Consider the following 12,084-nt stretch of genomic DNA (forward strand, 5'->3'; position numbering starts at 1 on the left):
ATAAGAAGAGGAAGAAAGGAGTTGAATCCTCTAGAATAAAAAGAGAGAGGGCACACGGAGGGGACACAGCCCTCTGGGTGCAGCTCTCAGGGTGACAGGGTGCTGCTGGAGTCTGTGGTGAGACATATCAGGGCAGCAAAGGGTGCTTCTTGCTGAAAGTACTCTGGGGCTATGCTTGAAGGTTTCAGTTTCCCACTTTGGTAGCCTTGTGAGTTGGAGACAGACCCTTTTTCTGTGGGGATGGTGGGTTCCTCACACTGCAGTGGGTGCTGGCATTGCCAGGGGATGCTTTTTCCTGACCCCCTTCCATGGTTAGTGTCCCAGCCTGGCTCGCCTCTCCCTGGCTTTGCAGGGACAGGGGTGCTTTCGAAACCCCGTGCCTCAGAGCTGCCAAAATCTCATTAACCAGGGCTCCTCTTGCTCTTGGCAGCTTCACTCCCACCAGTGTGTCCCTCTCCCCTGGTACCCAAGTACTTCCATTGGCCTGGGGATGTGGTGGCCAGAGGGTGAGGTACCCCTCAGGGATGCCTCCAGCATCACCGACCACCATGCTCCAGGGAGCCAAAGGTCCCCATCAACAGCAGAGGACCTTCTAGGTGGTTTTCATCATTTTACTTTATTTGCATTAAGATAAACCGCGCCTTTGTCTGTACAATTTCTTCTTAAATATTTGGCAACCTTTAAAAAAACAAAACAAAAAAACAACAGAAAAGTAAGGAACAGTGCAGGCTACAATATCAAAACAGTACGATGCTTGTGAATAAATAACTCCCTAGAGTAGCTTGGGGATACGGCTGTTCAGATTGCACAGGATTGGCTAACCTGGCTCTCCAGGGTCCTCGCCCCTTCCCCTGATGGCAGGAACAACAGTAAGACGGGAACCTGGCTGGGCATGGAGAACCTCCTCTCTGCTCTCTCCTAGCCCCTAGTTGTCTGGTTCGGCAGTGGTGCTGTTGACGTTTTTGTTGGTTTTGCAGCAGAAGTACTGGTTCCAGATTTGCAGGAAGGCTGTCCGGAACTTTTTGATCCTGAAGGCATAGACGATGGGGTTCATGGCTGAGTTGCCGTGGGTGAGGAAGATGGCGATGTAGGTGAGGATGTGCGGCGTCTCACAGGATGGGCAGAACAAGGTGATGCAATTGAGGACGTGCAGAGGGAGCCAGCTCAGTGCGAAGAGGAACAGGACCAGTGCTAAGGACTTGGCGATCTTCAGCTCCTTCCCGTAATACTTCTGGGGATCAGTGGAGCTGGAGGAGACCTTCTTGTTGAGCTGCTTGCGGATGAGGTTGAAGACCTCCAGATAAATGAGCAGCATCAGCAACAGGGGAGGCAGGACCCAGACAAAGAAGTTGAAGTACACCATGTACTCCATGCTGATGACGGTCTCGAACTGACACTTGATGACAAACTCTGTGTGGGTGGCATTCAGCTCCTGAGTCCTCCGCATCTTGTTCAGGTTGTTCCAGCCAAACATAGGGGTAAGTCCCACCAGAAAGGAGACGATCCAACAGCAAGCAATAGCCACCGCTGCCCGCCGGGGTGTCACCATGCTTTTATATCTGTGGAAGAGACAGTGACCGCAGGGAAGAATTAAACACTAGCAGGATCATTTGCCCAGGTTTAAGACTGCTCCACTTGGGGTGCCAGTGCCCATGCTGAGATTGCACAGTGCTCTTCCCTCCCTTCCTTGGAAATTTTTAACCACTCATCTGGATAAACAYGTTAACATCCTGGTTTCTCTGCACGTGCCCTGGGGAACCCCCACCCTGTCTCCCACTGCCTCCTCCAGCCCCAGGGACTGGAAGAGACCTCAGGGGTAAAGTTGGAGCTCTTGGGGTTGATTCAAAGCCAGGAAATGCATTAGCAGCCTGGACCAGGATGGGGGCAGTCTGTGTGTTCAAAAAAGTGTGATCAAAAGCGACCTCAATACCTAGAGGGGCTTCATGTCTCTTCAGCAGCCCACATTACATCTGAGTACGCCACACAGCAGTGTCTGATCTTTTCCACCCCCTGCCTGCATGCCATCCCCCTGCACTGGCCCTGCTGGGACCCTGCCCCAGCTAATTCCCCCTGTGCCAGTGGAGGAAATTGCTAGCAAAAGCTTCCTCTGGGATCTGCTGGGCTGGAGGAAGGATCCATCAGTGCTAATGGACCCCTGGGGAAGCTTCTGGGCCGAGCCTGTTTCATTTCCTAATGTGCTGGGCTGACTGACAAAACCTCTTTCCTAATGGGAGGGTGCCAAGGGATGGAGGGAAGAGGAGAACCATGCTCTGGCTTGGCTCTGCCTCCTCCCTGGTGCCACCAGGGAGCACACTGGGGCTGTGCCCGTCTCTCCAGAGCTTTWCAAGCGGGAAGTGAAGCCCGCTAGATTGATTTTCCCCTTGGCCCTCAGATGAAAGCTTCTCCTTGGAGGCTGAGAAGATTCACAGCCCAAGTGTTATTTCTTTCCACTGGAGGGGATTGAACAAAGAACGTTTGCTGGGTTTTTGAGCAAAGCTGGTGTTAACCTGGCCATGGGGACTGTATGGAGGTGCTGGAAAACCTGGATCCCTTTCCCGGTGCTCAGAGGTCCCCACTGCATGCCTGCAGCCCTAAACTGTGGTATAAAGATGAAGCATTTTAGAACTTTTTAATACACCAGTCCTGCAGCCAAGAACCCACATCCTTCTTCCCTCCTTGAAGGTCCCTTCTCAAGTTCCAGCTCACAGGCAAATTGTCGGGGTGAGAGCACAGAGGGACACAGGATGGAGCAGGGACATTGGTCCCTAGGAGTCTGGAGGGTCTGGAGCCACCAGTCACTGATGGTTTTCCCAAGTGAACCCCCTCTGGTCTGGGAAGCAATTTCCAGCATCCCAGAGGCAGCCAGGTCCCATGGGAAGGATGTGTCACTGTGGGCTGCTGTTTCTTCTGCCAGCCAAGGCTGGAGACAGAGGGTGATTTATTCCTTGTGGGGAGGAGAAAGGGCAGGAGACCCTGAGAAATGCATAGGGCAAGGAGAGCTGGGGCACAGGTAGGCTGAGGGGTGGTGGGGACTTCGGTCAGGAAGCACCAGTGCCGTGGACTGAGCAAAGAGAAAGAGGGGTCCCACAGGAGCATTGGTGGCAGAGGGGTACAGGAGGCCCTCGTGGGGCTGTGCACCCCATGTCACTGATAATGGAGGAGGAAGGCCTTCAGGAGGGCTTCTGTGCCCTTCCATCCATAACCCTCTGCTCCCACCCCGCTAGGCTCAGGCAGCCAGGGGGGACTAAAGATAGCAGCATCAACCCCCCCTCCCTAGCTCCTTCTCTTTGCAAGCCCTTCTCATGGCCCTGCAAGCTAAGGCTTGTCCCTGCAAGGTATCTCCCAATTCCCAGGGCTCTTCTAATTTTGCTGAATGTGCCTCCATCCCAGGTGCTCACCCGGTGCTGCAGCACTCCACAACAGCAGTCACAGGCAAGACAAGGATGCTGGGCAGCACCCGTGCCACTGCAGTCCCCAAACACCTTCCCCGGGCTTGCAGCCAGGCCCCCAGGCACAGAGTGGTACTCATCCCTTCTCTCCTCCCCTGGACGCCTGCATTTGAAGCACACACTTGTCACCGCTGCAGTGGGGAGCACAGGGGACGGAGTGATCGCTGGGACCCTGCTGTTAGCCATGAACCAGAGCCGAATCGGAGGACACAGTGTTCACACTTGCAGTCAGAGTGGAGAGGATGGGGGAACTGATGCAGGGGACCGAGCCCTGGTGACCCTGCCCCCCTGCAGCTCCAGAACATTGTGTGTTGTTGCAGATAGTTATCAGATCAGCTGTGGAGGTCGCGGAGACCTCAAGTCCCAGGGCGCATGCAAGYCAGCGTGGTCCAGAGGCTGTAACACACACATAGCAGGCCAAAAGACCCACACGCCGCTGGCTGCACGTCCATCTCCCCACTTCACCGCACATACATCTCGCCTCCTTGCTGCGTATCCATCTCCTGCCATGCTGCACATCTATCCCCGACCGCACTGTGCATCCATCCCCTCCTGGCGGCAAATCCATCCCCCACCACACAGCATATCCATCCTCTCCTTGCTGCACATCCATCCTCTTCCCACACTGCACATCCCTGGCCTGACACAAACACAACGGCCTGAGCATCTGGTCCTGGCTCACACTCTTCCCCGCTTTGCTTTGCACCCTGAGGTTTAACCAGGGCACTGCAGAACCAGCCAGTGGCTGAGACATAAACGAAGCCTGTGTGTCCCCATCCATGTTTGCCCAAGTCATCATGGTCACAGGAGCCATGGCTGAACCTGAAGAAATATGTGGAAACCAGCAACATTTGGAGCTACAGGGATTTTGTTCCCTTTCCTCCTTTGGGCAAGAAGCCAAGGGCAGTGAGGCTTTCCAGTTGCAGCACCCTGCAGGTAATGGTACTGCCCCAGGGCCCATAGGTGCCTGCTTCCCCACATCTCTCCCTGGCAGTCTTGCATAGTGAACCAGCAGGAATTTGGGCTAAAACCCAATGATTAAAAAAAAATGATAAAAGCTATAAAATGACTCTGAATTCCTTCTCCTTCCACCCACGGGGTCTGACCATGCAGTTCCCGTGGGGCTCAGCTGCTCTGAAGGCTGCAAACCTTACTTAAAAGGAATGAAATGTGAGATCCCACCTGTAGTCCGACACCATTGCACAGGGTGTTTGGTGGTGAAGCAAATAGTGGAAGGGCTTGGGAGTGCCCTTGCTGCTCCCACTTTCCTGCCTTGGACATGCTAGAAAGAAAAAAAACCTTTCTCATTTACCTCATTTTGCATTAATACGATAGGGCTGGAGTTTGGGATGGGCCTGGGAGGCAAAAGCACTAGAAAACACTGGTAATGGCTTACAATTAATAAATAATCATATTATTATTATCACCATCACTATCATCATTGCATTTTTATTACTACTATTATTTTTATTAACAGCTGTGACTAAAACATCAACAATAATGGTCACTGCCATCATCATAAAATTTGGGTTTGTTTCCTTCATCTGCAGCATTTCAAGCCTGGCCATAATTTCCGGCTTCTCCTCTAGCCCTCCCTCCCTCTGCTGGCTGTCTTCATGCTGTCCCTTCCCCATGGAAATGGGCATCATCCCAAGCCCTCCTGGACACCCTGCCAAGACCAGGAGAAAGGAGCCTGGAGGGAGTACAGCGACCATCCATCCTCATTGACATTGCGGTGAATTGGTATGGGCAGGAGTTTTGGTTTGGGGTGGAACCAGGATGTCTTTGAGGGCTTGGAAAACATTGCAAAGAGCCAAGATATCCATTATTGATAGAGTGCTGTTTGCATCTCCAGAAGAAGCATGATAAGTGACAGCTGGAGACAGAGGCAGACAAACCAGACCCAGGAGTCATGCAGAGCTAATGGGTAAGGGGATGGAGAGTTGGAGCAGGCTGCTCCAGGGAGAGATGGTTACTTGTGACAGGATGTGCCAAGAGATGCTTCAGTCACACACGGTTTCTTGTGCTGAGGATGGAGTCCCTGGGAAAGATGCTGCAGCCCCTCTTCTCCAGGAGATTGCAAAATGCTCCCCTGGCCCTTACCCTGAGGACATTATCCTTTGTTTTCTTTCGCTGTGTTCATCATTCCCAAACTAGATTTCCTTCTTCCTTACGCTGGTCACCAGACCACCAAGTCTTGGTGTGGCTGGACCTCCTCATCCCTCTCCACTGCAGCCAAGGGAATGGGGCTCAGCCCAGCGCATGCTGTTTAGATGTCTGTCTCCCAAGAGAGGGTCCATTTCCCAGGTCTCCTCCCACATTTTGATCCAACTCTACAGCCAAGAAACATTTGCTCTTGGCTTGGTTGAAAAAGCTTGAAAGATTCCATGGCTGGTTTGAATAAAAAAAAAGTTTTTAGTATTCCTTTGAATACTGTTTTTTTTTTCCTAGAAAATAACTTGCAATTCTCCAGCCAGCCCCAAGATGTGGCTTCACTGGTCATTGCTCTGGTAGGGTTTATTTCAGTGCAATTCCTGGGAGATTAATTCAGTAATGAAGGCAGGCCCTCACTAACGAAATGAAGCCAGAGCCAACATGGTAGGAGGAAAGGAGGCCAAGCTGACATGAAGCTCATCTGCATTACGAACACAACAAGGAAAAGCAGCCAGAGCATGTTCTGATCTAACTGAAAATATCTAGACAAAAGCACTTTGATCTCAGATGGTTTAGGTTTCTGGTCCTTTTTCCTGGCTATATGTTTGCTTCAGATCTTTCAGTGTGCTGGAGGCCATGGGATGGGAAAACTCAGATGCTGGAGCTTGAAGCTGCTGAGAAGTGTGAAGCAGTATCCACCTCCTGAGAGGAGGAACCTCAGCTGTGGTTTACAGCTGGCACATGGCAGTCCCAGGGCACCCGGGGAAGGTGGGAAGTGCTGCAGAGGGGACATTGCATGCAAGAGAGACCTTGATCACAGCTCCTTTTCAATTCTAACTCTGGACTTGAAGAGTCTATTCTTTTTTCAGCCTCTTGCCCATGACTATTTCCCATAATTCTTCTTCCCTTGAGATCTCTTTTGGGCTTAATATAGGTTAAAACCCTTGATTTCAGAATCTTTAAACTTATCAAGGATTTGAAGGTTTATTAAAATGTCTAGAAAGGTCTGTTAGCATTGGTACAAAGGTCTTAGCACCAGCATCCCTCTTGCATTGTCTGTATGCATCTCCTATTTGTTCAGGTTGGGACTGTCTCCTCGCTGGCTTTATGCCTCCCCAGTGTGTTGGGGCTGAGCCCATGATTCAGGCTTGTAGGTGTTCCTGAAGGTTTGCAAGGGGGGCTGGAAAGCCAGTCTGGCTGGCCGGGAGCTGTCCCTTGTCCTCCCCGGAGGACACAGCTGTGTCCTGGATGGGAGTGTGCATCCTGAGCTGTTCCACCCTTTGGGGCTGCCCAGTTACCTGCCCCTTAGAGTCCATGCCTATGAGGGTCTCCACGTCTCAGTGCTCCCTTCCAGATCCTCAGCTTCCATCTTTGCAGCTCTTTAGGGCCAAACACCAACCACGTGATCCTTCACGCTCTAAACAACATCCATCCAATGACTGCTGGCAAACTAACACTAGCGATGGGCCCACGTCTGCAAAAACAGCTGGGACCATCGAATGAGGCATAACGCACTCTCCCTCCTGCCACAGAGGAGTTTTGCACCCTCCTGCGCCATCCCTGCAACGTTCACAGCTGGGATGGGGGTGACAGACAGGAACCACACAACCATAGAGGTAATGTGACAAAACAGCTCCCAGGCAGAGGGGTGCAGACACTCTTTCAGCACGTTGCTCTCATGATCACGTCACTTCTGTTTTTCCACCATAGTTTGGCTCTCTGAAGAAAYGGGGTATTGTGACAGCTGGTGGGCATGTGGATGGTGATCCTTGCCCTGGGAAGGGATGGATGTCAGCCAACATCTGCCAAACCTGGCAGCTGGATGAAGCTCTCCATGGCAGTGCATTCCCACAAATGCTTTGAAAATGATGCCCTGGAGGAAGGAGACAGGTCCTACCAGCATCTCTTCTGGGATGCATGGGATCTCTAAGTCTCAGACTTGTTGCTTGTCAGATGCCAGCTGGGCCAGGCTGAACACAAGACCTAAACATACTTTGGGACTGGTCCAAAGCCTGTGGATGCTCCTTCTGATGAGCCAGAAGAGTGCGGCCTTCTGCAGTGAAGACATAAGTGCTGGCAGGTGACAAAGCCCCTGTCCTGCGTCTAAATGGCCAGGCAGCCTTCATTGGCACAGGATTTCCTTGCCAGCCCAAGGCCAATATCCTGCCACAAAGACACTCCCTAGTGCTCCAAAGGAGCAGGGAGGACCCAAGGTGCCCTGTTGCCTCMTAGCACCTCCAGTCGGCTGGTCTGCGGGACTGCTCGTGAAGGGCAAAAATCAAGATGTGCCAGCAGGCCCCTGGGACAAAGAGGGGATAGGGGGACATGGTGGGAGAGGATGGGCCAGTGCCTGGTAGTTCAGGCAAGTCAGTTTCCATAGTCCTGGCCTCAGATTCCTTGCGTGACCTTGAAGAAGTGGCTTAAAGGAAGCTGAGGAGGAAAATCCCCACCTAACTCCGTGTCCATGTTTTCTTGCTCAGGATGAGAGAGAGCTGAGCTGGAGGGTAGACTTGAATAAACATAACTTTGCTTTTTCTGCAAGTCGCACTTTCTTCAGGGTTGTAAACAGATTCCCACGACAGGAGAGGCACTGATGGGAATATCTGTGTCTGACTCATCATGCATGTAGATGAGGCTACATCCGAGACCTCTGCCTAAAACCTCTCTGGCACACCTCAGGCACTCACACCTCAAGTCAGGGCTGTCTGATTCCCACCATCACTAGCTACACCAGTTTGGAGCATGCACTGGGACAGGGACATGGGGGGAACCACAGGGCACTGAGCCTGGGGGACCATGGGAGAAGAGACAGTGCAGGCTCTCGCACACTCCGCAATACAGGGCTCTCAGTGCTCCCTGACATGCGCACAGCAAAGCCTGCCATGTACAGCAAGAAGAGGTGGGGGACCAGGGTGTCCAAAGAAGGGAGTTTCTGAGGACATCCTGGGGTAGATGTCCCTGGTGGCTGCTAGATCCTTCCTGCTATGCAGCTACGAGGCCCTTGTGTGCAAAGCGCTGGAGGGAGGTGCAGTGATTTCAGTGGTTACAGCTGCTGCTGTGGCTGGACTCCCACTGAAGCCCTGCGGAGGGGCAGAATGTACCTGGCATGGCTTGGAGTGGCTCAAACCACCCCACTGACTGTCGTCAGAGGATTTCTGCACTGTACAGTATCTTTTCCATCTTGGATCRTCTCTGCAAGCAGCTAGTGCCTTCTAGCCCTATAGCTCAGCACACATGGTGTCAGCTGGAGTTACAACAGCTCAACACCCTCAGCAGAGAGAGGAGCTGGGCATGACCAACCCTCTTCTTTCAGGACCTCTTCACCCAAAAAGCTTTCTCAAAGCACTGTCTATCAAAGCCAAAGGGGTGCAGCTGGCCTGGCACCTGGCGGGGGATGCATGGGGAGAAGCAGCACTGCATCCCACTGCTGTAGGAGAAGTCCACACCATGCTGCAAGGCTGCTTCATGCAAACCTGGCCTAAAGCCACCGTAGGAGAGGCTGAAATCATGTTCACTGGGTTTTATAGAGTTGTAAGTGCACTTGGTTGCGTGATTCCCAGTGAGGTCTCTCCTGGCCCAGTCTGTGTCCAGTGCTATAGGGTGATGGCTTGGTTTTACCAGCAGAAAATGACAGATCTCTGTGTAGAAATTACTCTGCAATGACTGCCCACAAAGCGCAAGTGGCTACAACCAGACGAAGCAGCCGGCAAATTTGACGGACGTTTCTAACTGCTTTGAATAGCCAGCAATTCTTTAATGGATAAAAGTGATGGTGATTATGAGGCATATAAGAGCAAATCCATCCTGCCAAAACTGWCTGGTCCCTGCACACAGAGATGCTGTGTCCCCAGGGCTTTGGTGAGTGCTTCATTTAGCAGTGGGTGAAGCTAGAGTTGGCCACAGCTCTGGCAAAACAGCAAGAAAGCGACAGAAAACAGAGGGTAGTGAGAGAGCAGGTTTTGTGCTCTGAGCTTTGTCAGAGCAGGGATGTGCAGATTGTGCATGGGCTGGCACTGGGGCTGTGCCCATTTTCAGCTCTCCTGGACCCCAGACAGGGTCTAGGGGAGATGGCACTGCCTTGGCATGGGATCAGGCCTCCCTGGCACCTTTCCTGGGCCCTTGGAGGTGGTCATGGGTTCCCCAAGGGCTGCAGAGAGGCACAGGCACATCCAAAAGCACTACTAGGGACACCCATAGCTCTGCAAGAACCAGGGGAGATAGATACAGCAGAAAAGGGCTCGTATGGGCTAAAGTGCCTGGAGATGAGGAGTGCTGTGTCTACAGGGCAGCTGAGCTGTGTTGAGGTCCTGTCACCCAAATTTCCCAATACAAAACATGAGAGAATGTTAGGGATTTCCATCCAGCTGATGGCTCCAAGTATGGGAACAGGCATCCTCCCCCAGCAGTCTGAGGCCTGGACCTGGGTGTCCAACACATCCCCCTGCCTCTGTCGCTTTCCTGACACTGTCAGCCCCATGAAGCTAAGCATGTAGACAGCTCATCCCACCTTGAGCTTGACATTTCCAGTGGGGCAGCATCACCACAGCCTCGTTAGGCTGCTTAAGGGGTAATCTATCTACCCCCCAGTACACATAGATGTGCACACTTCAGCCACCTGGTTTCTGAGTCTAAAGTGTCATGTTTCTGGTTCCAGCTAACGGATCGAGTTCGACCTTTGCCTGCTGAGCTGCAAGGGACTTGTATTATCACATCTCCGGTCCCTGTGATGTTAGGAACAGCCACGACCTCACACCAACCCAGATAAATTCATTGCCAAGAAATCATAGCCCCCCTCTCAGGACTGAGACCAGCTTCATCAGAGAAATAGCTGGATGGATTTCTGCAGCCTGCTTCATTCGGGACGTCTGCTCTGGCGGACTCCCTGGGCTCGAGCGATGAATCACAGCCCATCTTTGGGAACAAACCACAGACTTCCAGTAACTACAGATCTTCTTTCAGATCACTTTCCAGTTGTCCTGTTCTCAGTTCAGAGAAGAAATGCAAGTAACCTCTGCAGCAGCTCTACCGCAGACCTGTGCTGCTGGCTTCCCCTTGGACAGCCCAGCGGCTCTCACTGAAACAGGGAGCTGCAAGGGGAAATGAGAGTGCGAGAAGGCAGGAGATCGCAGGGAGGGAGTGTGGAAAGCATGGGAACCTTGCACACATCTCTCTTCTTCAGGATCTCCCCCAGGCACAGGGGAGACGCTGCTGTTGTCCAAAGAAGGCAAAAGAGTATGTGTCATCCATGGCAATTTTTCTCACATCCTTCATACAGCGTCCTTCAACTGAGCAGTAAATATAAGTCCTTCCTGCATATAAAGTTAATCTTGTTTTCAAACTGAGCTTGATTTATAGCATATGGTTGGATCCTAACATGTTTCAATACATGGTCACTGCAAAAGCAGCAACAACACTTGGTGAGGTTTACTCTCCAGCCAGAATGAGTCCCTTATCCCAAACTTGTGTGGGTCAGGGTTAACCAGGGGGCTGGGGAAGCCTGGGGCATCCAATGCCTTACAGAAATGACAATGATTTAATATCTGTCTCCCTGGGATAGCAGACCCAGGGATGACCATCCCTGCCCTGAAAGGACCCCCGAGACCACCCAACACCGTGGGCAGCACTGAATCCCCCTGGGGAGCTGAGCATCCATGTACGGACAGCCGTGCTCCAGATGCATCACCCTGCTGCTGCTGAGCGATGGTCCTGCAGGTGCACCCAGTGTCCCTGCCTGGCAGGAGGACCTGGGTGTGCATTGCATTGAGGCACAGATTTGCTCCCGCAGCAGCACGTGGCAATGAAGCCGAGGAAGACTTTCCCATACGCACTGCCTGCTTCCTTATGGGGTAACAGACAGCATTCAGCCTCCTGCGCCCAGGCGGCTCCAAGGCTCCCTCCCAGCTCCACCATGTGTGGTCACAGCCCTCCAGGATTTTCCTGGATTGCTGGCTTCTCCATCCAGGGCCTGGGGGTAGGTGGGAGGGAAGTGATTTAACACCATTGGCAACAGCTTCAAAATAATGAAACAAGCTGCAGAACCTCAGGAACTGGGGAAAAAATGTAATGTTCTTGTCATTTGGCTTCTGGTTTCAGAGACCAGCATTTCTGAGCATTTCTCTGCAATGCAAAGTATGAGAAGTACTGCCTTTAAAAAAAGAAATAGCAGTTGAGATTCTTCAGTAATAACAGAATGCCGGGAATTAGGGCACAGAGCAACAGCCCAGGCACTAAGAGATAGGGGGTAAAATTGTGAGAGTTGATTACATCGGCTAGTGGGCAGTATGATAAATTTGAACAGTTTTCAGTGTGTGACCTGCATGCAATAAAGTTACTGGACATTTTTAGTGTCTAAACAGTTTTGTTGTCAAAAGGAGAAATTTTGTGTTCAAACATCTCCTTGGAGAGAGGTGCGGGCCCCCTATCCCATGGCTCACCCCCTGCTCTCCTGGGAGCAACCCCAACTCCAGCAAATGATGATTTA

The 12,084-nt window shown here is 52.0% G+C and overlaps 1 protein-coding gene across 1 annotated transcript in view; it reads right to left on the reverse strand.

Moving 5' to 3' along the window:
• Nucleotides 1–925: 925 nt before the first annotated feature.
• The window catches only part of ADORA1 (adenosine A1 receptor), a 28,219-nt gene continuing 17,060 nt past the window's right edge, over nucleotides 926–12,084 (reverse strand). Inside the window, exon 2 of the mRNA XM_026063784.1 lies at nucleotides 926–1,559. Coding sequence (XP_025919569.1) covers nucleotides 926–1,559 — 634 coding nt within the window. The remainder of the gene's footprint in view (nucleotides 1,560–12,084) is intronic.

The sequence above is a fragment of the Apteryx rowi genome, unplaced genomic scaffold, assembly GCF_003343035.1.
Source record: "Apteryx rowi isolate R43461 unplaced genomic scaffold, aptRow1 scaffold_200, whole genome shotgun sequence".
NCBI lineage: Eukaryota > Metazoa > Chordata > Aves > Apterygiformes > Apterygidae > Apteryx > Apteryx rowi.